The sequence below is a fragment of the Camelina sativa genome, chromosome 10 (genome assembly GCF_000633955.1).
Source record: "Camelina sativa cultivar DH55 chromosome 10, Cs, whole genome shotgun sequence".
Taxonomy (NCBI): Eukaryota; Viridiplantae; Streptophyta; class Magnoliopsida; order Brassicales; family Brassicaceae; genus Camelina; species Camelina sativa.
The window spans coordinates 19,223,255-19,247,792 of record NC_025694.1 but is presented as its reverse complement, the minus strand read 5'-3'; the positions used below and the strand labels follow the sequence as shown (position 1 = coordinate 19,247,792).

The 24,538-nt window shown below is 37.1% G+C and overlaps 1 protein-coding gene and 1 pseudogene across 2 annotated transcripts; one reads left to right on the top strand and one right to left on the bottom strand.

Annotated features, from left to right (window-relative positions):
- On the top strand, nucleotides 10,159-12,917 carry LOC104719331 (uncharacterized protein At1g65710-like). Of its 2 annotated transcripts, none has more exons than XM_010437242.2 (3): nucleotides 10,159-10,914; nucleotides 11,344-11,804; nucleotides 11,944-12,917. In XM_010437242.2, exons 1-3 carry the CDS (start codon nucleotides 10,290-10,292, stop codon nucleotides 12,790-12,792), a joined length of 1,935 nt encoding a protein of 644 aa, XP_010435544.1. In that variant the 5' UTR covers nucleotides 10,159-10,289; the 3' UTR covers nucleotides 12,793-12,917. The 2 variants fall into 2 exon arrangements, with proteins under 2 accessions (XP_010435544.1, XP_010435542.1); XM_010437240.2 differs by having other exon boundaries at nucleotides 10,161-10,648; nucleotides 11,081-11,804.
- Nucleotides 21,212-23,328, bottom strand: LOC104719330 (annotated as a pseudogene).

Genomic DNA, 24,538 nt, shown 5'->3' with positions numbered 1-24,538 from the left:
TTGGAAAACTTTTTTATTCCTATCCTTCCATAAGAACCAGACCAGCCACGGTATCGAACTATGAGTAACGCCTAAAGCCATAGGGATTAAACTTTTGCCATATATGAAATCCAAATTTGAATAAATCGAACCAGATAGGAGCTTGTTTGTGTCTGAGCCATCAAAAATCCTCTCCCAAATCTGGCGGGAATGAAAACACTCAAATAAAGTATGATTAATAGACTCTTCCTCTAAGTCACATCGTTTACATACCGTATCACAATTAACTCCCCGAGAGGCTAATCGCACCATCACCGGAAGAGAGCCCAATGCGATCTGCTAGAAAAAGTGTTTGATTTTAGGCGGTACCTGAAGATCCCAAGCCTTTGCCTTCAAGTCATATAAGTTGGGACCATAATCAATTTCAGTCTTCATAGCTTAAGCTACCTTATAACCTGACTTAACCGAGTATCGACCAGATTGTATATAATGCCACACCAAACGATCTGGTCTAAGAGATTTGCTAATAGGCAAAGTCAGAATAACTTGAATATCCTCCGGATCCATATATTCTTGAAGGATAGGTAAATGCCATTATTTAGTCCGTTGATTAATCAAATGGTTTACCACTAGATTTGGGTGTAGAAGCCATCTCCTACCATTTTCAGGTCGAGGATGTTGACCAGGGAACCAGGGATCACGCCAAACTGAAATGTTGAACCCTGACCAAATTGTCCAACGGGCACCTTTTTCCACTAAACTTTTAGTTGAGTAAATACTTCTCCACCCAAAAGAGGGAGAGTAAGTTTTTTTTGCCATCAACGGGTGTTTATTCCTGAAATATCGTCCTCTAAAAACTTGATCAAATAAGGAATTCGGAAACTGAATTAAACGCCAATACTGTTTAGCCAATAAAGCATCATTAAAAGTCTCCAAATCCCGAAAACCCAAACCTCCTTCAGCTTTATCTTTACACATTTTATCTCAAGCCACCCAGTGAATCCCCCGATCTTTCCCATCAGAACTCCACCAGAAATTTGAAATTGCACTCGTCAATTTGGTTGTTAACCCTTGAGGGAGCTTGAAGCAAGACATAACATGCGTGGGAAGGGCCAAAGCCACCGACTTTAATAGAACTTCCTTCCCACCCTTAGATAAAAATTTTGGTGTCCAACCATTCACCCGATCATTCAACCTATCTCGAACGTAACCGAAGACTTGAACTCTCGATCTGCCGAGATTCTCTGGAATTCCCAAATAGGAACCCATACCCCCTTCCTTCGAGATTCCCATGACAGATTTTACCCTGTCCTTGACCTCTAAAGACACTTTTTTACCAAACATAATAGAGGATTTTTCTAAATTTACCTCCTGGCCGGATGCTTTACCATAGTTGCCTATAATATCCATAACCATTGAACATTGTTCTTCATCCGCTTTACAAAAGAACAGACTATCATCTGCAAACAGCAAGTGAGAAATAGGGGGAATCTGGAGCAATCTAAATACCCGAGATCTTTTCCTCCCTCTCAGCCTTTTTGATATTCGCTATTAACACCTCAGTACAAAGAATAAACAGATAAAGGGATAAAGGATCCCCCTGTCGCAGACCCCGTTTTGGCGATATGGAGCCACGGGGTTGACCATTAATCAACACTTGGTAGGATACCAAACTCACACACCACATTATCCAAGTGATCCATATGGAATCAAAACCTAGCCTTATGAGGACTGCCTTCAAAAAATCCCATTCAACTCGGTCATAAGCCTTACTCATATCCGTTTTGGAAGCCAAAAATTCCGAACTGCACATCATATTGGTCTGTAAACCATGAAACATCTCTTGTGCCACCAAAATATTATCTGTGATTAACCGACCAGAAACAAAGGCCGATTGTGTTTCAGAAATAATCGAGGGCAGAATCTTTTTTAACCGGAAACAAAGAATCTTCGATATGATCTTATAACTCACATTACACAAACTAATAGGCCTGAATTCTGCCATCCTTTTAGGCACTTCAACCTTTTGAATCAGACAAAAATTAGTTTCATTAATTCGGGGATCAAACTTCCCAGTCCGAAAGAAATCCCTAACCAGGGAAACTAGATCTCCTTTAAGATGAGGCCAGAACCTCTGAAAGAAAAGTGCGGTCATTCCATCCGGTCCTGGAGTCTTCTCTGGGTGCATAGCAAATAAGGCCTTACGAACTTCCATCTCTGAGATATCCTTAGTTAGCTCCCCATTCATACTCTCTGTAACAAAAGGATTGACCGCTTGTACCATCTCTGAAATACCAAACACATCCGATTGTGCAAAAAGACTATTGAAATAGTCTGACGCAATCCTCTCCATACCCGCACTCGATTCATCCCAAACATCCTCTGAATCAAACAGCCCTACAATCTTATTCCTAACCCTCCTCTGTTTAGTAGAAGCATGAAAAAAACTAGTATTCTTATCTCCAACCCGCAACCAAAATTTACGACTTTTCTGTTGCCAATATAATTCCTCATCATAATATGCATCTTTTAACTTCTTCTCAATAATGTGAATTTCCGCTTGCGAAATAGAGTCATCTCTTTTAGCTTCCTCTAAAGTCATCTTTAGTGAAGATATAAGAGTTTTACTATTAGGAACATTATGCTTTCTCCACCATGAAATAGAATTCCTACAATTTTTGATCTTCTCCACAAACATCGGTGTCCTAAAGTTTTTGGTACGATTCCATCCCGATTCTACGGCCCCAGAAAACCCCTCTTTCCCCATCCAACGCTTATCAAAACGAAATTGACGGAAGCGCCGACCTTCGTATCTTGCACATGAGGCTAAGATAGGGCGATGATCAGAACCTAACATATCCAGATAATCCACTCGCGAACAAGGAAAAAGCGTATGCCAATCTTCGTTCCCTAGAGCGCGATCCAACCTACACCGGACCACCTGGTTATTACAGCGATTACCTCGCCAGGAAAGTAAATTCCGATAACATACCACACTCACGGATCATAGAGATAAAGTTCTTACCACTCTTATTCACCCCCTCTTAATTAACCAATCAAAATACAACAAACTACCATGTCATATCATATTTATAAAATAAATCAAAATGAAAATAAAAAGACAAAATAAGTTAAGAAAACCAATTCTGTAGATTTTTTATTAAGGAAAGTATGCTAGTTTAAGTTTATAAAATAATGATTAGAGTTTAGATTTTACAATTAAACTAAATTATATGTTGGTTTGGGTTTACAAAAATGTGGTTAGGGTTTAGTTTTTACAATTAAACAAAATTATATGTCGGTTTGGGTTTACAAAAAAATGGTTAGCGTTTAAGGTTTAGATTTTACAATTAAACGAAATTATATGTCGGTTTGGGTTTACAAAAGAGTGGTTAGAGTTTAGGGTTTAGATTTTACAACAAAACGGTATGGGTTTATAAAAAGATGGTTAGGGTTTAGATTTTAAAATTAAGCAAAATTATATGTCGGTTTGTGTTTAGATATTATAATTTAAAATTATAATATAATATTTAGAATTAATAATTTTAAAATTAATTGATATACAAAAATTGTTTTTTTAATCAATAATTTGTTTTCTTAACTAGTAGAAGGTGAATAAGAAAGGTTCTAAGGCTAAATGCGAAAATGGTCCATTTATTTTTTAAGTGGGATTTCAAATTAGCTATATTTAATTTAAAAATCTAAATATTTTTGTTGGATACTTTATAGGTTGATCTTCCGTTGAAAATATGGTCAAAGGTTATCTATTATTAATATAGTAGTATATTAACCTAGAAAAAATCATTAGCAAGAGACGCCTAACATTTTTCTTATTTTTTGTCACTAAATTTGTTAAGACTGTTGTGATTGGAATATTGTAAAGACTAGAAAAATGACCGGAAACAGAGTTTACAAATTCCAACGAACTCCAAAATTTCAAGAAACGTATAGCGTAATTGCATGGGAGACATAAGATAACAAACAAATTAACAAAATAGGTAAATTATTTAAGGATTATGGTCCCAATTTATTGTTTGCTAAAAAATCTACTATAGGAGAATATATTATTTTGTAAATGCAAACCATTTGAGCTGGTAAAATCTTATTCACTTTCTGCGGATGAAGAAGCACCACACCAGCTCAAGCTCTAGTTAAAAAAAAAAAAAAGAACAAAACGTGTTAAAAAGTCGGTTTTGGTACATCTATTTATTTATATACGGAGTGATCCCTAAATTTCAGCTTGTGATGCCCATGAGGCCATGACCATCATTAAGTCAGGTTTATATCTTCGGCCCATTTTTACTGTCAATACTCTAATTGACCCATATTCAAACATGGAATATGAAGTTGTTCAATGACTACATTGGTCCGAAATGATGTTGTAGTGAATGATTCAAAAAATGCCAATTCCAAATATAGCATTTGGAATTATTCAAGTTCTCGTTTGTGATTTATCACTTTAATTTTTTTGCTTAGATTAGTGATGGTGTCGCACTTACCTGAACATAAAAAGAATTAAACAATAATCAAGCGGCACAACACCACAACACTTTCTCTAACAACAACGCTCAAGAACTCACTCTCTTTCTGCTTCTCACCCAAAGGCCAAAGCCAAGACAAACTCTTCTCTTTTCTCTCCCACTTGATCTCACAAGGATCCAAAACTCTTTTTTCTCTTGCTTTAGAGAAACGACTAGGGCGTCGATCTTTTTTATACGAGAGTCTAGGTTGTTCTTCCAAAATCCATTAAACCTGATGCGATTGAAAACTAAACCACAACTCTAAAAGCTCGATCAAGGGTGCAAACCAAGGATTGTCCCAGATTCTTTTGTTTCCACCATTACCAATGAGTACCCGTAACACTTGTGGCAATAGTTGATCACATTAGTCATATGTCATTTTCCTATTTTTTTAAATCTTCATTTGTTTTAAATGTTTTTTTTTTATGAAAATATCTAGAAAAATGATAAAAGATGAAATAAACTTGAATTGCTCAACTTAATTTATTTCTTCATGGTGCCTTGTAACTTTCAATTTTTCTTCACTGTGCATTGTAAATTACCAATGTGTTGAGTATAAATCAATGGTTGCATTTTAAAAAAAAGTTGCATTTCTTCATTCTAGATATATGTCTTTTACTAAAAATTGTTTATATTCAAATATTCACAGCTTTTGAAGTCTATATATTTCTTCTCTTTGTAGAAATTTCTTAACTTTTGTTTTTGACACAAATGTTTTTGTGTTATAATGATGAATCAAAAGAATTTGAAATTCAATATTTATTGCCAGTCTCCATTCCGTAAATTATTCATTGACATACATCATATTAAATTTAAAGAAATATCATTAATTCTTGATCTTTTGACGAATCATTGTAACTTTTATTGATATATATATATATATATATATAAATCGTTGTAGCCTTTATTTTAATAACTTTGTTATATTTGATATCTATACTATAGCATATTGCCAGGCGATTAGCGTGAGGCGTTTCTTTACTTTTGTTCCTTGGGGTGCTTGCGTGTGACCTAAAGTGTCATCCCAGGAGTTGGTTGGTTGGATCGGACATCTCAATGTAATGGGAGACCAAATAGACCAAGCGAAATTGCAGTTAAAGAAGAGGTGATCTCAACTTTTCGGGAAAGAGTTACAGAGCAGACATGATGGATCCGTTTGGAGACCCCAACGAAAAATCTGATCTCAAGTAGGGCAGCGAGTTAATACCAAAAGCCAAGTACGGAAGTTGGGTTTGGACATACCACGAGATATCCAAACTACTTTACGCCATGAGACCAAGGGAAAAGGAGCTCTAAGCAGATGGTACACTCGACCCGTAGAATAGTGAGGTAAGTTTGACCTTCAAGTTCCCGCTCATAGTAATCTTCATGATCCGTAAGATTCAAAGTAGTGAAAAAGGTGAGTAAAGAAACCTGGTTATCGGTTCTAGCATGTGGAAGTAACCATTGACCTTGTCGATTTAGTTGATGCAGGGTAGCATTCTGCATAATACCCAACCTTGCATTGAGTCTCTAGCAGAGGAAATGAACTCCAAGATTTTACAAAAAGGAGACCAATTATCTGACAAATTAAACCTGCAGGTAAAACCATTCCTAAATCGCAATTTTATCCAATTAATTAAACATCTCTCCTCGTATCTTCAACAACTTATTAGCTAGCCAAGAGTAATTCTGTCTTTGTTTCATTGTCCATAAGTTATTTAATGATCCTCTTAAGAAGTGAAGTTTAAACCAAGTCACCCAAACTGAACCTGACTGGAAAAATATAAGCCAGATGAGCTTGATGGTACATGCTTTATTTCAGTAAGTCGAATTCCCAGCCTTCCTTGATCCTTCGGTTTAGTAACAGTTTCCCAAAATATTTTAGCCTTCTTAGACCATCTACACTGGTAGATTCTCACACAGTTTCTCATTTATTAAAAATAAATAAATAATAATAATAAAAGAAGAGAGAAGGTGAGAAAATTGAGGAGAGATGTGAGAAACGATTCTTCATTCAGCAACTATAGAACTGTTTCTCGGACACATGTCACATTTCTAGTAGTTAATTTTTTTTCTGATTTAATCTTTAAATAAATAATCATATTATTACTACTAATAAAAGAAACATTTTGAGCCCTCTTAGAGTGTCCACCTCACCCAAATGAAAAGCATTATCAAGAAGCCACGTAAGCAGTTTTCAGATCTAATTCTCTATTCCTCTAATTTGTCTTGAATGCTAAACGACTAAAAAACGACCTATTGGGCCTATACGACTATACCAAAAATAAAAACGAAATATGTATATTGGCCTTATAGGTCAACTTAAGCTTATTGGGCTTATGGACACATTATTTACGATGACTGAGAGAAGAAGGAAGTTTTTGCAATCATCATCATCATCTCCAAAACTGTTCGCCTTCTTCTACGCTAGAACTCTATTCTAAGCCATTAATAGCCACCATCTCAAATCTGCTCACCTTCCCACTTCCAGATCCTGCACTAAAGAACCATCGTTTCAACTAAATATACTTCATTGCCAACTCTCCATACACTTAAATGGCCACTACAATTCAATCATTAACTACTCTTCCCATACCCTAATAAAATTGGGACCTCCCTAATCGAACAATCACCACCACAACTTTGTCATACCACCTTCAAAACCATCCATAGCATCAACATATATCTCCATCCCTGCAAAAAAAAATTAGCAACAAAACATTCGACGCCCTTGAAGGCTCTTTATGCAAAGAACATGTTCTATTCAGGTTAATCCACTTCTGGGAGGCGCACAATCACACTCGGGGAAACCTTCTCATTGGTCTAGAACTGTTACTCAGATGAAAAGGTAAGTAAATCCCTATGTCCTTACGCACATCTACCATATTTTTTAAAAACCATATGCTAACTACCACAATTCCCACCAGGCAACAACAATCCAAGCCTTCATACCTGTAAACAGAATCTGTCGTTATGAAGACTCCCTTAAACCTAATTCAATGTACACGATCAACAAATTCATCATAAACTTTTTAAAATTTCCACATCACAAATACGAGATATCTTTCTCCAATCAAACCGAATTGCAAGAAGTTACCAAAGGAGACCACAAAATTGCTTCTCAGAAATTTAGGCTCCGACATTTCATTGATTTTGCAGCCATCGTTGATAGAAACAATGATCTTTATGTTAAGAAAAACTTTATCTTCTTAAACTTATTTTCAATCGTATAATTTAAACAATTACTTCTTAATCTGATTGAAATATGTTGTTCAAATTGTAGATGTCATAGGCCAAATTCGTCTCATCACTGGGGACAACCTACAAGACGCTACTACAAATGTTGAAGCACCAAGTACTGCCAACGGGAAGTCTACGAACTGAATCTTCTTGCACCTCCTCATGAAAGAGTACGGTTTCACATACATACCTATGCCATCAAATCGCACTTGAAGACATTACAATCAAACAAGATGGAGCAGCATAACTAAACTACCAACATATAAGTATTTTCAAATAACTTTAAAAAAAAACATAAATTCCAATATGTTCATAGGTAATCATAAGAGGATAATCTCAATGCAAACAAAAAAAATCAACTCCTATTCGCAGAACATCCAAAAGGAAGTGACATGAATCGTGGAAAGTAGATGGCTGAATAAGAGCTAGAGGTATAGAATCACAAAAGGAAGGAGAGAGAGATATATCGCACATCTTCACAGTCAACCAGACCACACACCAAGTCTACCTACATTTTTCTGTAAACAAAACTAAACAACTTTCTCTTTATTCTCCCATTAGGTGTTCCCTAGACTATCTAAAGCGTGATTAAACAAAAAACCCAACGCATACATACATTTATTCAAATAGCAACATATTCATAATTTCCCAGCCCTCCGAGCTACACTTTCACTATAAATGGTTAAGCTGAAGCATCATAGACACCCAAAAAAAACATAAAACATATTAGGAAAACATTACATTACAGTACGTTGTAGTTAGCCTCCATGTCTCCTCAAAAGGGACCCCATTCATCTTACCTACTAAACTCATACGAACACTACTTCATTCCACTAATCTCAAACACCCAATCCATAACATATAAAATTTCTTCGAAACAGGCGGGTTAAAGAAACCTAAAAAACCGGAAAAAAACCGCACAAAAAAAATAAAAAGTATAACACAAAAATGACATAAGACCAAAGAACGCTAAAAAAATAACAAAAAAACCAAAAAAAAAAACAACGAACAAACAAAAATCAACGGAGCCTTCAATAATACAACAAAATTCAGAGTAATCGAAGGCATGTTTAGTTTCATTCAAACAACCGACACACATGGAGATAATTTATATATAAAACATCCCCATATGAACCAGATTCAACTTCACTGAATCCAAATCTCAAAGGACCAAAATACAAAAAAAAAACCATGCCCGTGAGTATCTCCATTCAATTGAGTCTAGCCGCAATACAGATCTCAGAACACACAAACAAAAAAACCTAAACTCAACAATTTCAACAAAAACAAAAACAAACCCTTAATCAGCTGGAACCTAATACACCTCTAGTCCAAACAAAAGCAAAAATGAAATTATAAACATGACAAAAAAAAGGAAAAAAGACCTACAGACTATTACAGTTAAAATGTGTTTCGGCCTTTTAATCAACAAAATGTTTAAACAAAAAAAACTCACCATCTATAGACAAAAAAACAACTTTACACTAACCTCAGAACCACAATGATAACCACTATGTAGGACGACATTGGTCTAAATAGCGTTTTTTTCATTTTATCCAACACTTTATTCTATCATTCACACAACTACAAAATCTAAAACCAAAAAAAAAAATTAACTACAATAATCCAAAACATAGAGAAAAAATTCTGATATTAACTAACTCAAATATAAATTAATAAATAAAATATATATATAACATCAAATAACAATCCCTTAAAAAATAATTAAAAAACAAAATATAATCAAAATTTGCGCCTAGCATGGTATAATTCCTACTATTAAAATAATATATATTAAGAAACTCATCTGAGTTTGTTGTCAAAAAAATAAAAACTCATGTGTGTTTAACCGGTGGACATGCCCATATCGGGTGTATCACGTCTCTTTGAATCATTCGTTACTACAAATCATAATAACATAAATTAAAATTATTAACGAGTGCCATTTATCAACCTTTCCAGATTCTTTTCAGAGTCACGACAAAAAATAAAAAACGCATAACATGCATTTAGCCGTTAGAAAATTTTAAACCTGCATAAAACTGAAGTTTATTTAAAAATTCTAAGAAAATGTGATTTCACTTTTGAAAAAAAAGAACAAAACAAAAGTTCCAGAGGACTAATTAGTAAAATATAGTATATATTCATCCACTCATCTGTCTGTCTACCTTCCACAGTTCCACGTATAACGGCTCTCTTTTGCCAACTGTTGAACATTTTCAAATGTCACTTCTCTTTGAACAAATAAACTTTAAAAAGTTTCAATTCACCCCAAAAACTCCACCAAAATTATCAATCTAATCCAAAATTTCGTGCTTCAGTCTCTCATATCGGACCTATACGTAAATAAAGAAAGTAAGTAGTCATATTCAAGATATTAATAACCTAAAGGGACCTGTGTCTGTCTTTAATAACCTTTTTGAAAATAAAGTTTAATCCCTTCTTCAGAATTTGAACTTTTGAATTTTTGTAGCTTCACTCTCTCTCTCTCTCTCTCTCTCTCATTACTTCAAAAAAGCTCTCTTCATCTTCTTCCCCAATTCGTCTTGCTTCAAATCTCTTCAGCAAATGGGTTGCTGTCTCAGCAAAACTCCTCCTCCTCCACCGGTTAACGTGAAATCACCAGATCCGAACAAACCCGCCGTTGATATTAAACCTCTGAAACTCGAAGCACAAGAGAAGAATCTCAAAGTAGAAGAACCGAAACAGGAGAATGAAGAAGAAGAAGAAGTAGAGATACAAGAAAATAACAAACCGAGGAAAGAAGTGTTTGTTATTAAACATCGGAGAAGCCATGAGAAATCATCGAAGACGACGACGACGACGACGACAGATCCGGAGGATTCTTCGGTTTCCGATGTGAAATCGACCGGTTCGAATCATAATAATCCGGTTGACGTGGATGCGATTTTGATTCAGTGTGGGAGATTGAGCCGGAGCAACTCAGCTGCTGCGAAGACGAGGAGATACTCCGGATCTAAGAGAAGTTTCGATTTCGATCAGAGTGAACGGAGCCGTGACGGTGGTGACGCGGATGCTGAAGACGGCGGTGAAGAAGAAGAAGAAGCTGAGAGGCGGATTCATCGTCAGCGTCACCGTGGTGGTGAATCGCCACGGGAACGGAGGAGACGAACTCCGAGTAGAGAGAGGGATGATTCCAAGAGTTATAGATCGGGGAGTAGAGAGAGAGGAAGTGGTAACGGCGGCGGCGGTGGTGGTGGTAGTAGACGGGTGAGTAGATCTCCGGGAAGAAGATCGGAGATAAACCCTAATCCTAATTCGAGTGGCAATTCTGTGAATTCGAGTAACAACAGTNATAATCCGGTTGACGTGGATGCGATTTTGATTCAGTGTGGGAGATTGAGCCGGAGCAACTCAGCTGCTGCGAAGACGAGGAGATACTCCGGATCTAAGAGAAGTTTCGATTTCGATCAGAGTGAACGGAGCCGTGACGGTGGTGACGCGGATGCTGAAGACGGCGGTGAAGAAGAAGAAGAAGCTGAGAGGCGGATTCATCGTCAGCGTCACCGTGGTGGTGAATCGCCACGGGAACGGAGGAGACGAACTCCGAGTAGAGAGAGGGATGATTCCAAGAGTTATAGATCGGGGAGTAGAGAGAGAGGAAGTGGTAACGGCGGCGGCGGTGGTGGTGGTAGTAGACGGGTGAGTAGATCTCCGGGAAGAAGATCGGAGATAAACCCTAATCCTAATTCGAGTGGCAATTCTGTGAATTCGAGTTACAGTAATAGACCTGGGGAATTTGTATCTGTTCCTGCTACGGATAAGGCTTTAAGCAGCAACAATGGAGGAGGAGACGGATCTGTGAAACGTGTTGCTGTGAAGAGAAATGTTGGGAAAGCGGCGTCTCCGAGGTCACAGTCACCGGCGAGAGCGGCAAGTCAGCCTTCCCCGTCGAAGCTTAGCCGGAAAACTGAGCATTCTCCTTACAGGAGGAACCCATTGGGAGAGATTGATACAAACTCTGTGGCGTTTCCACTCTCTCAAGGTAACACCAATTGCAACAAAAGGATGATGAACAAAGACTGTGACTTGAATAAAGAATCTGTCAATTTTCTGGCTCAGGTATTTGAAATCTAATCTTTAGTATTTGGTATTGTTGGAATGAATCGGAATTGAGAGATTTTGAGTGTTTGTGTGTTTTGTTAAGTTGAGTCCAAATCTATTGTTGGAGTGAATGTTTATGGTGTTTGTGTGTTTTCAGAAGATGAATACGAAAACAGCTACTCAAGGGCCTCTTCGGAGAAGCGCAAGCCCGAGTCGAGTCATCAGAGAGCAGCATGAGACTGTGGAAGAGTGTAAGATTGTGTTGTCATCTGGAACTGAATTGGTCAAGCCTCCTCAAATTATGAGCAGAAGCAGATCATTGAGGAAATCTCGTGATTTCGATTTCAGTCCTGATGCGTTGCTGCTCTCTTCGAACAACATTGACAACAACAATATCAATAGTAACAATGCAACGGCAGGATCGACATTACCCTCTTACACAGCTTTGCTTTTAGAAGATATTCAGAATTTTCACCAGAAGAGTGTGAATGTCAATGCCTTTAGTTCATCTATGTCCAAGGCTTGTTCTATTGTTGACGCAGTTGCAGATCTTAACTCCACTACGAATCAACACCAAAGAACTGAGCTCAGTTTCACATCCGGAGAAGCGAAGAAAGCGGATCTAATGGAGCCAAGTTTCGAGAAGTATGTGACTGTTAAGAGAGGTGGTTCGTCGTTGGAGGAGATGGAAGAGCAAGAATCTTCAGGAAGCAACAGTTTTACCGGAAGCAGCTGCCTGGTGCAGCGACAGGGATACTCATCGTCTTCTTCACGGGAACCGAATTCAGCTGAGTCTACGGATCGAATGAGTATGAGATCATCAAACAAACAAGAACGTGATCGGAGTCCACTTGAGGTGAGTTTTGAGAAACAAGAGTTTGATCCCTTGAAGAAGAATGGTGTTGGAGTTGGACGCAAAAGAGTAGCTGTTGCTGATTCGTCGTCTTCAGGCAAAGGCGTTCTTCAGGCTACAACAACAACTCGTGCTGCTGCAGTTTCAATGTAATAAAATAATGAATTCGTTGTTTCTTCTTCCCTTATTGGTTTGCTAGAGTTTTAGCAACCGGTGTTTGGTTTCTTTTGTAATCATTTGATTATTTCAATCGAAATATTCCTTCTTCATGCTTAAAATTTGGGAGTTTTCAATTATTCGATAGATCTCAAATGCGTCAAACATACAAACACATACATAAAAGCAGACTTTAAAAAAAAGATTTCTGTGAAAACATGTACGGTCTCATTGCCTCAAACATGTACTCTAGATTTTTCTTCCTTTTGCAATTCTCTGCTCTGATGACTGATGATGCCTGAGAACGGTTGGTGTGAAGGATTATATTCAACTCGTACTATAGACCAATGCTAATGCAAGTCAATATATGTTCCCTATCACGTATTTCCATGCTGGAGCCTCTGGTTTCAGTGGGTTTTATGCCTTGTACATCTTCTTTGACTTCGCGGAAAACAATATCACCGCGATAAGTACTGATGATCACGTTGTATTATTATATATATGTAGATTCATATGAGACAGAGACACCTTGCAGTGAGTATACTTACGTAGGTTATAAGATCCTTCCCGAAATCTACCCAATTTTCGAATTCCAAATACTCTTACCACTCAAGATCCCAAGAACGTAACCAACACACGAAACTGTAAACATCTGTCTTAAACGAGATCTGCCCTTCATTAAGAAACTCTGGAGCAATATAGCCTCTGTAAAATCATATAACATTACTACATTAATCACTTAACTTTATTCTTAATGACGCATATGTGACCATGATAAGAAAGAAGAAGAATTCTTTTTATTATCTGAAGAATTACGAAGAGCTCTAGAACATCTCTCTCGATCATCACTCCTCTCTCTCTCTCAACAACCATACGTTGCTGTTACATTCACAATACAATGCCCAATATGTATAATTAGTAAAAGAGAGTTTATATACAAGTATTCATTCTGTGGCATATGACCTTTATACTTGGAGTATCTCTAAGTATTGAAGATACTCTGGTGGAGAAGGAAGGTTCGCTTCTGTGTGTTTTGAGCGGTTGAGATTGCGACACGTGGAGTGATCTGGTCTACTCGCAGCTAACGGAAGTCAATGGTCCAACTTTGTTATATCTTCTTCTTCCTTATTCTTTATCTGTATCGACTCAAGTTTGTTAGTTGTTAGAGAGAGAGTAAGAGAGAGGTGAAACGATTGTAGAGAGAGAAAGCTCAGTTTCGAGCAACTGTTCTAGTGGATTCCGAAGATCTCTCCGGCGAGACGTAGGATCCTACCTAAGGATCCAAACTCGTAAAAGTGATGTGTGTCGTTTTGTTTTCTTGTTCGATCTTTACAAACGAGTGAGTGAGAGAGAGGATTCGTTGGTTCCGATTGAGTTAGATCTAGATTCTCATCGGAGAAAGGAGCAACAAGTGGTATCAGAGCGAGGTTTCGTGTTGGTTTTGTGTAGATCTAGAAGTAAGATGACGAATACAAAGCTCAAGGTCTCGGTCTTCGACGGATCTGGTGATTTCTCTCTGTGGAAGACTCGGATGTTTGCGCATCTCAGGATCCTTGGTTTGAAGGATGTTCTAACAGTTCAGGAGACTCCAGTGGCAGAGACGGAGAAGGAGGAAGCGGATCCGGCAGCTAAGAAAAAGCGGATCGAAGATGAAGAGGCGAGACTTGCTCGCAGTGAGAAAGCTATGGACATAATCTTTCTGAATGTAGGCGACAAGGTTTTAAGAAAGATTGATAAGTGTACATCTGCAGCGGAAGCATGGTCGATGTTAGAGCGTTTATATCTAGTAAAATCTCTACCGAATCGTGTGTATCTTCAACTCAAGGTTTATAACTACAAGATGCAAGATTCAAGAACGCTTGATGAGAACATCGATGAGTTTTTAAAGATGATCTCCGACCTGAGCAACCTTCAGATTCAGGTTCCAGATGAGGTCCAAGCAATCTTGATTTTGAGTTCACTGCCAGTGAAGTATGATATGTTGAAAGAGACACTGAAGTATGGACGTGACAGGATCAAGCTTGAGGATGTTATTAGTGCTTCGAGATTCGGGATGAGTCAGGTATCACTAATTCTGTTGGTGAAGGGCTGTTTACTCGGGGAAAGTTCTCTGCTGGAAGTCGCTCAAGTCAGTTTAATAGTCAAAGTGGTAGCGGTGGATCAAGATTTGATTCAAAGGAAGGAAAGAAGATATGCTGGATATGTGGCAAGGAGGGTCACTTTAAACGACAGTGCTATAAGTGGTTGGAAAGGAACAAGAATCAAGCTCAGTCAGGAGAGGCTGCTCTGGTCAAGGATGATTCCCAAGACCTTGTTGGTTTGATAGCGGCGGAGGTAAATATGGGAGAAAACAGATCAGGACAAAAGGAATGGGTTATGGACACTGGGTGCTCGTTTCACATGACTTCTAGGAAGGAGTTCCTGATAGGTTTCAGAGAAATTAGTTTTGGGAAAGTCAAAATGGCAAATAACTCGTATGCTGAGGTAAGAGGAATCGATGATGTGAAGTTTGAGACTGAAGAAGGTAGGACTCTTATTCTGCATGATGTTAGGTATTTGCCGGATATATCTAGAAATCTGATTTCTATGGGAAGTCTTGAAGAAAAAGGTTGTGAGTTTAAAGGTGGCAATGGAGTGCTAATGGTTGTTAAAGGCTCTACAGTTGTTATGAGGGGTAAAAGAAGGTCATCGCTGTATATTCTTCAGGGGAGTGCTCAAATGTCAGAGGCTTTAGCTTCAGTTGCTGGGAGCTTGGATCAGACGCGTTTGTGGCACAGTCGGATGGGCCATGTCGGTCAACAGACTCTGGATGCATTGGCGAAAAAGGGTTGTTTTGGTGGTTATAAAGTTAATGTTATCAAGTTCTGTGAGGATTGTGTCATAGGAAAAACACAGAGAGCTAAATTTGAGACAGCACAACATGTTACTAAGGAGAAGTTGGACTACATACATTCGGATTTATGGGGTTCTCCTAACTTGCCTCATAGTCTCGGTGGGTGTCAGTACTTCATCAGTTTTATTGATGATTGGTCTCGAAAGGTCTGGGTTTATTTCTTGAAGACTAAAGATGAAGCATTCAACAAGTTTGTTAAGTGGAAAAAATGGTGGAGATCCAGTCAGAAAGAAAAGTGAAACGTCTCAGGACAGACAATGGCCTGGAATTTTGCAATCACAAGTTTGATGAGTTCTGCAAGCTTGAGGGTGTTCTAAGGCATAAAACATGCACTTACACTCCTCAGCAGAATGGAGTAGCAGAAAGGTTAAATAGGACCATCATGAATAAGGTTCGTAGCATGCTTAGTGAGAGTGGGTTGGAGAAGAGGTTCTGGGCCGAGGCTGCATCAACAGTGGTGTTCTTAATCAATCGGTCACCATCATCAGCGATTGAGTTTCAAATTCCAGAGGAGTTGTGGACATCGGTAGTTCCAAGTTTTTCTTTATTAAGAAGGTTTGGTTGTGCGGTGTATGTTCATTCTTTAGAAGGCAAGTTGGATCCTCGTGCAAAGAGAGGAATTTTTGTGGGATATCCTGAGGGTGTGAAGGGTTATCGAGTTTGGTTGCTGGAGGAGGAGAAGTTATGATCAGTCGTAATGTGATCTTTAGAGAAGACATGGTGTAGAAGGATATCATGTCAAAGGATTTTCCAGGTATGTCTTATGTAGATAATGTTTTTGTTACTAACAAAGTGTCTAGTTTTGAGTGCGCAGGTGATAACAGGGATACAACTGACATAAATGAAGGGGAGGTTTCTGAATCTGACAAACGAGACATGACTACATCAAGGGGCCATTTGTTGGCTAGAGACCGTGGGAAGAGGCAAGTTAAGCCACCAGTAAGGCTGCAGGACTACGAAACTAACGAGGAGGTGCTGGATGAGATGCTAAGTGAGGCTTCTGGTTTCGCGTATATGGTCATGGAGGATGGTGGAAGTCCTGAAACAGGATCATTTCTGGAAGCTATTTCTGATCCGGATTGTGATAAATGGCATGAAGCAGTTGAAGAAGAGATGGACTCATTATTGAAGAATGAGATAGAGTGGAAACACAGAAACCGATAGGCTGCAAGTGGGTGTTTAAACGGAAAGCAGGTGTTGTAGGAGTTGAAGGACCAAGGTTTAAGGCGAGGTTGGTCGCAAAGGGGTACTCGCAGAAAGAAGGAATTGATTATCAGGAGATCTTTTCTCCTGTGGTCAAAGATGTGTCCATAAGGTTCGTGCTTTCCATGGTGGCTCATTTTGACATGGAGTTGCAGCAGATGGATGTCAAAACAGCGTTTCTGCACGGCTACCTGGATGAAACGATATACATGGAGCAACCTGAAGGCAATGTTGATAGAAGCAATCCAGACAAGGTGTGCCTTCTAAAAAGGTCTCTATACGGTTTAAAGCAGTCCCCGAGACAGTGGAACAACAGGTTTGATGAGTTCATGCAGCGTAATGAGTTTACTCGAAGCAAACATGACTGCTGTGTTTACTTTAAGGAGCTTACAAGCGGAGACTATATCTACTTGTTGTTATACGTGGACGACATCCTTATAGCTTCCAGAGATAAGAGACAGGTAAAGGAGCTTAAAGCATTATTGAGTTCGGAATTTGAGATGAAAGATCTGGGTGATGTAAAGAAAATCCTGGGAATGGAGATTACAAGGAATCAACTGGAAGGTACTCTTCATATTTCTCAAGAGGGATTTTTTTTTAAAGTTCTGGGGAATTTCAGGATGGATCGGGCTAATCCGGCAGAGACTCCTTTGGGGGCTCATTTCAACCTGAGAGCTGCTACAGACGAGGAGATACAGATGCAAGTGAGTGAGATGAGGAAGGTGCCTTATCAGAGTGCTGTGGGAAGCTTGATGTATTCAATGATTGGTACGCGGCCAGATCTTGCGCATGCGGTTGGACCAGTCTGCAGGTTTATGAGTAAACCTTTAAAGGAGCATTGGCAAGCGGTTAAGTGGATACTCTGGTATATTCGTGGATCACTTCAGAGGAAACTGTGTTACAAGAGTGAAGGAGAGTTTGTTCTACGGGGTTATTGTAATTCGGATTATGCAGCTGACAAGGATAGAAGAAGACCAGTTACTGGTTTGGTCTTTACCTTAGGAGGCAATACTATAAGCTGGAGGTCGTCTCTGCAGAAAGTGGTATCTATCACGTCGACTGAGGCTGAGTACATGGCCTTGACAGAGGCTATGAAAGAAGCAGTGTGGCTTAAAGGCCTGATGAATGAGCTAGGCTTTGAGCAGGAATCTGTTCCAATCTTTTGTGATTCACAAAGCGCAATTGCTTTGGTGAAGAATGCGGTTTATCAAGATAGAACGAAGCATATTGATGTGAAGTTTCACTTTATCAGAGATTTGATCAGTAATGGTGTGGTGCAGGTAGTGAAAATTACATCCGAGTATAATCCGGCTGATATTTTTACCAAGGTTCTACTGGTGGGAAAGTTCCAAGAGGCTTTGGAACTTCTCAGAGTTACAAAGAATTGATTGGGAGCAAGAGCTCCTTCAAACAGCTGAGTGGGTTTACTCAGGAAGATATGAAGTCAGGTGAGTTTTGCCTGGAGCTAATTGCTGTGAACAAGTGTGTTCAGGTACCGGAGAGGGAATCCAAGTCTAAAGCTAGAACAGGGAGTATAAAGGTCAAGGGGAGGTTTTGTGGCATATGACCTTTATACTTGGAATATCTTTAAGTATTGAAGATACTCTGGTGGAGAATGAAGGTTCGCTTCTGTGTGTTTTGAGAGGTTGAGATTGCGACACATGGAGTTTTCTGGTCTACTCGCAGCTAACGGAAGTCAATGGTCCAACTTTGTTATATCTTCGTCTTCCTTATTCTTTATCTGTATCGACTCAAGTTTGTTAGTTGTTAGAGAGAGAGTAAGAGAGAGGTGAAACGATTGTAGAGAGAGAAAACTCTGTTTTGAGCAACTGTTCTAGTGGATTCCGGAGATCTCTCCGGCGAGACGTAGGATCCTACCTAAGGATCCGAACTCGTAAAAGTGATGTGTGTCGTTTCGTTTTCTTGTTCGATCTTTACAAACGAGTGAGTGAGAGAGAGGATTCGTTGGTTCTTATTGAGTTAGATCTAGATTCTCATCGGAGAAAGGAGCAACACATTCGCACGTGTCTCTTCTTGACTCCTTTGATCATCACTCACACGTGTGGTTTTACTCTCCTTGGTATACACATAATACGGCTTATCAGACCAGTAGGGATCAAGACTCACTTGACACGAAACACCTTAGGAGGAAAAAAAAGTACCATCGTCTATATGCTTATGACATCAAATTCTGAAAATCATAAATAGACATTAGCGCTACAAGACACGTCCAAAGGTGCACCATCCCACACCTTTGGAGTCGAACGCAATAAAACTCCAACGGCTTTTTCCCATTTGTGATGAGTGTGAGTGCGTTAGAGATCCTCCAAGGGCCCAAGAGGTTTTCCAGAATGCACCACTTCCTTCCAGGTTATCTCGATACAAGCAGCACCTTAACTTCCCAAATTTGTCCAGACTTCGCATTGAACCTTAACCGGCTAGTTTTTTTTGTTAATTGTTGTAATATGTTCCATACCTTTGTCCAAGCCAGTAAGGAATTCCAATTGTTAAACATCACGTGTGGGAAACTTAGTCTGGGCAGTATCTTGTCCCAAATGACTTGAGTGAAAAGGCAATCAATGAACAAATGATCTTTTAGTCTCGATAGAGACAGAGTAGAGGTTTCAACTTGTAGAAACTTAAAGACTACAAGAAGATAGAAATGACATTGTTTAAAGCTTATCAAGGTTGAGTGATATATCATGGTTTTTGTGGTTTTTAACCATGCTATAAAGAGTGTTTTAGAGTCTTTTGATTTGTTTTCTATGATGTTTTTGTGTCTTTGCAGGTTTTCGAGGACTTTGGCACATAAGGAGCAAAGTGGAGCAATTTGGATCATTCTGGAGCATAAATCTCGAAGAATCAATTTGGACTCGGATCAAAACAAGGGCATCGATCGACACTACTTAAGAGAATCGATCGACACCCTCGTCAGCCGATGAAGAATCACAAATTTGGAAGTTTTACAAAGTTGCCCAAAGTTTTCCATATTTGCAACACAAGTCCCTGACGTGTTTTAGGACATATAAATAGTATTTTTAGGTTTTACAAACCCTTAAGTTATATTCTATTTAGCATAATTAAAAGATTATTAAATCTATTGTGTGAATCTAGAGTCTTTGTGGATTCGATCCCTTAGTACTACAATTGATCTCTTAATTTGAGAGAGTAGCTCAGGGCTAAATTTGAGCATATCATTGAGATCCACATAAATATTAAATGCATGTTTTGGGGTACGTCTCTTAAACTAGACAAAGGGTGTCCAGTCTTTTGTTGTGTCCCTTGGCCTAAGTTTTTCCCATGTTTTGGAAGAGGAGTAGCCCTTGTAAGATTTTCCATCAATAACCCACTCAAAAGAGTCCTCATCTTCTGAATTTGTGGGAATCTGAATTTGGAGGGTCAGAGCTTAATCCAGCCAGTTGCCTTGCATGCAACCGCAACTCTGGTAGAAATAGGGATTTTTAGGCTCATGGAACCTTGATCCCCTGGGTGTTCATTTGTCATGCCAAAAGCAGGCTTTTGCACCATTCGTTACTATACATTTGATGAATTGACTTGCATAATGCCTCAGCTTCAGCAAACACCTAGGAGTATGATACAATAAAAAAAACGTATTGCTCTCACATTAATAAAAGTTATGATAAGTATGTAAAGAACAACCGTTAGTCTCACAATAAACGATCGTATTGCTCCAGTTTCAAAGATACATAAATGAGATAATTTATAAAATGTTATACAAAAGTATTCTAGATCAGTTTTGATATCTTCTACAACGTCTACCCTGGAATTATGCTTTTTTTTTTAAAAAGTATCCACAGTATTTTTGTTTCAGATTTATTACTTGGTTTTAGACACCTCTTATTAATTGAAGTATATTTGAAGCCAGTGGCATGTTATTATAATTAAATAGATTCACTGTTAAACCTATGTAGATGTAATCAGTCAGAGTGAGAGCAAACATTTTTTTTTTTAACTTCATTAAATCGGAACAAAACTTTAATACTCGATAGACCAATTGTTTTTTCCGACATTTCATAAATGACGTTATGATAGATATGAACTCTTTTTAGTGCATGGGTATGAAAAATATGTTAGTTAATCTAAAAGCAATGATACCAATAATCCCAAATAAATTCAAATCTTAAATAAAAGAAAGAGCAACAAGAATTCATATAGAAGATAAACAATAGAGAAACAAAGCCAGTTCAAATCAGAGAGAAGATCAGAAGAAAATAAACACAAATTGTATCTGAGAGCTTTGATGTTTCAAACACATCAATAGAGCTACGATAGTTTGGCATAGCTGGGAACAACCTGAGTTCAAATTTCAGTAACTTTGATTCCAGGAAATATGCTCTTAAGAAAATTTAATTTTGCATAATCTGGTATGAAAGCATTGTACTTTTCGTTTTTAGGTATCACCAACTTCAACTTCACTAGAGATGGTGCGTTCTTGACAATGAACTCTATGATATCAAGCTCATGCGAGAAGCCTTTATATCCAAAAAACGTGGCTTTCTTGAGAAACTCCAAAAGAGACTTGTTGTTAGAGTTATTATGAATTTCATCCTTATGATCACTCTTCCAGAAAGGCAATTGAGGTGCGATAGTGAAATTGTTAATCTGCATATACTAAACACAGCTCATTGGTAGGGGGATAGAGAGATATAGAGAGAGAGAAAAAAAGAGAGAGACGTACATCGATCACAACTTCTTCGAGTCTAGGGCATTCTTTGAGGAATTCAGCGATGTCGAAAAGAGTGCACAACATAAGAGCTTTAAAGGTTATCTTCAATTTTGTTAAGTTCTCAAACTTGAAAAGCAGCTTTTCCAGTTTTCCTCCTCCTGTGTGTTTATAGGTGAGAGCCTACACATATAATATAGGTCACAAACACCATCAAAATCGCTCTAAAAAAGAAATGATCATGAACAAAAAAATGGGGACAAATTGCATTGTCATCTATATATGATGAACATTCTCTATCGATAATCCAAAAGATATACAAATTAATTATACTATAAACTCCAATCACTGTAAGAATTATACATGTAACAAAAAAAAAGTACCTAAAGATTTAGTCAGGAGTAAGATTTAGTGAATATTTATGTCAAAACAAAATGGACTATGTTCTGTTAGTATAAAACTATGACTCTTTTTAAGTCTTTCTTATAGTTGTAGTGAATGAAATCTCATTATACAATAAAAACTAATTAGGAATCTAATAAATGTGCAAATATATAAAGTTGAAAGAAGAAAAAAAATCTAAGTACAAATGAGCATTATTATTATGCTCGAGAAAAACAGAGACCACGGTAGAGAAACCAGCTCTAAGGAAGGTAATACTAAATAATTCATGTAACTAATAATGCTGCTAGAAAACAAAAATAGTATATCTAATTTTTATTTTTGTAAAACAAAATTCAAAAGTAAATTTAATACTAATTAATTATGAATCTAATAAATGTGCGAATATATAAACTTGAAAGAAAAATATACTTATATACTAGATTGAGAAAGAATTTACCTCAAGAAAGATTGTTGTTGTTGCGAGGACAGAAACACTTGTAAAGAAACTCATGTTATTAACCACCATGTCACTTAGATCGTAATAACGTGGACGAAAGTTCCGATTGTAATGGAGGTTTGCGTCTTTAAGTGCATATGTTCTCACAAAGTTAAATGGAATGATATATCCATTGTATTTGTAGATTTCTAAAGAGGGTGCCTCCAAATAGATTTCCCAAAGCCCTCGTATAGAAGACAAAACAAGCGACTTGAATTTCTTGTGCTTCTGAGCTTGGATGCTCAACATATCATCATCCATCCAGCATTGAGTTAGTTCCAATGATTCGAGGTGGAAGCAGTTGCTGAAAATTGCAACTATCGTCTCTTTCTTCACCTCACTTCGCATAACTGAGAGCATCCTCAAGAGCTTTAAACCTGTTATAGAATTGTCTAGTATCTCAAATTTGCATGAGCGCAGCTTCAAATTTTGTAGAGTCTCCGAGTCCGAGAAATTGATCGGGAATTCCATAACTTTTTTGGATTTGGAGAAATCTAGGACGATATCTTTGATATTTTTACCAAGACATGTATTGATCCACGACATGACTTTATCTTCTACCCCAAGATGATTGATAACCAGAACTAATCTATCAATCTCCGATCCTTTGTACTGATTGAATACTTTTTCGATGAATCCAACAACTTCTAACTGACTACGTCTTCTAGAATATATTCCACTGAAATCGAGGTTACGAGATTGTATATCTGTATCCATAAATCTTTTGGACAGACTACGATTTCGTAAAAGAGATTGCACTGGAAGATACATGGAGATGAGGTGCTCCACCAAATCGTCAGGAATTTTCTGAGTAAGTTTTGTGATCTTATTTGAGGATTCTTCCATTTATCTTCTCTTAGAAGGAGAAGTCATGTATTTCACTAGTAATAAGATATGATATATATATATATATATATATATAGATTATATTATAGGAAAGAAATATAGATATATATCATTTTCTTTTGTTTTAGTCAAATCTATATTTCTTTCCTTTTGTCATTTAAGAAATATAATAATTATGTCATATTATCAATTTGAATTTTATAAAATAGACTTGTTTATTTTTAGAAGTAACATAACAATATATTTATTTCTATATATCAATAAATTAATGTGTACAGAAAAAATTTAGAGCTATTTCTTGCCAAGAAAATTAACATTTTCTACAGAAATTGTCTCAATGTTGTTAGCTGTATAAAACTTTATCCATCTATTGTTAGTTTATTACTAACTTGATTCCAATATGTGTCAAAAGAAATTATGATTTTGACAGATAATAATTTGTTATTTTGTAATTTGAACTAATAAATTTGAAATTTGAACTTTATAAAAAAAGACTGGTTTATTTTTAGAAGAAATTTAACAGTGTGTTTTTATGCTAATTAATATATGTATACAAACAAATTTTAGAGCTATTTCTTACTAATAAAATTAATAATTTCTATAGAAATTGTCTGCATGTTAGCTATATAAAATGTTTTCCATATATTATAGGTTTTATTACTAACTTGATTCCAATATGTGTCAAAAAGAATTTATGATTTTGACAGATAATAATTTGAACTAATACATTGTAAATTTGACTTTTCTTTTTAAAAAGAGTGGTTTATACTTAGAAGAAACTTAACATTACGCTTACTTATGATAATTAATTAATTAATGTATACAGAAATAATTTAGAGCTATTTCTTACTAATAAATTAATATTTTCTATAGAAATTGTCTACATGTTAGCTATAAATTTTTTTTCCAGACATTGTAGGTTTTAAAACTAACTTGATTTCAATATGTGTCAAAAAAAATTATGATTTTTACAGATAATAATTTGTAACTTTAGAAGACACTTAACAATGTGTTTACAGAATTTATTAATTAATGTATACGAAACTTTTTAGAGCTATTTCTTACCAATAAAATTAATACTGTGTTCTATTTTATATATATGATGACATTCAATTTCCTCTAATGACATTATTTAGAAATAGCATCAAATTTTTATTGCAAGGTTAAATTTGACTTCGTGGATTTGATATGCATTTTCCCAAGTTTACTACGAAATTCAAAATCCTTCTATTGAAGA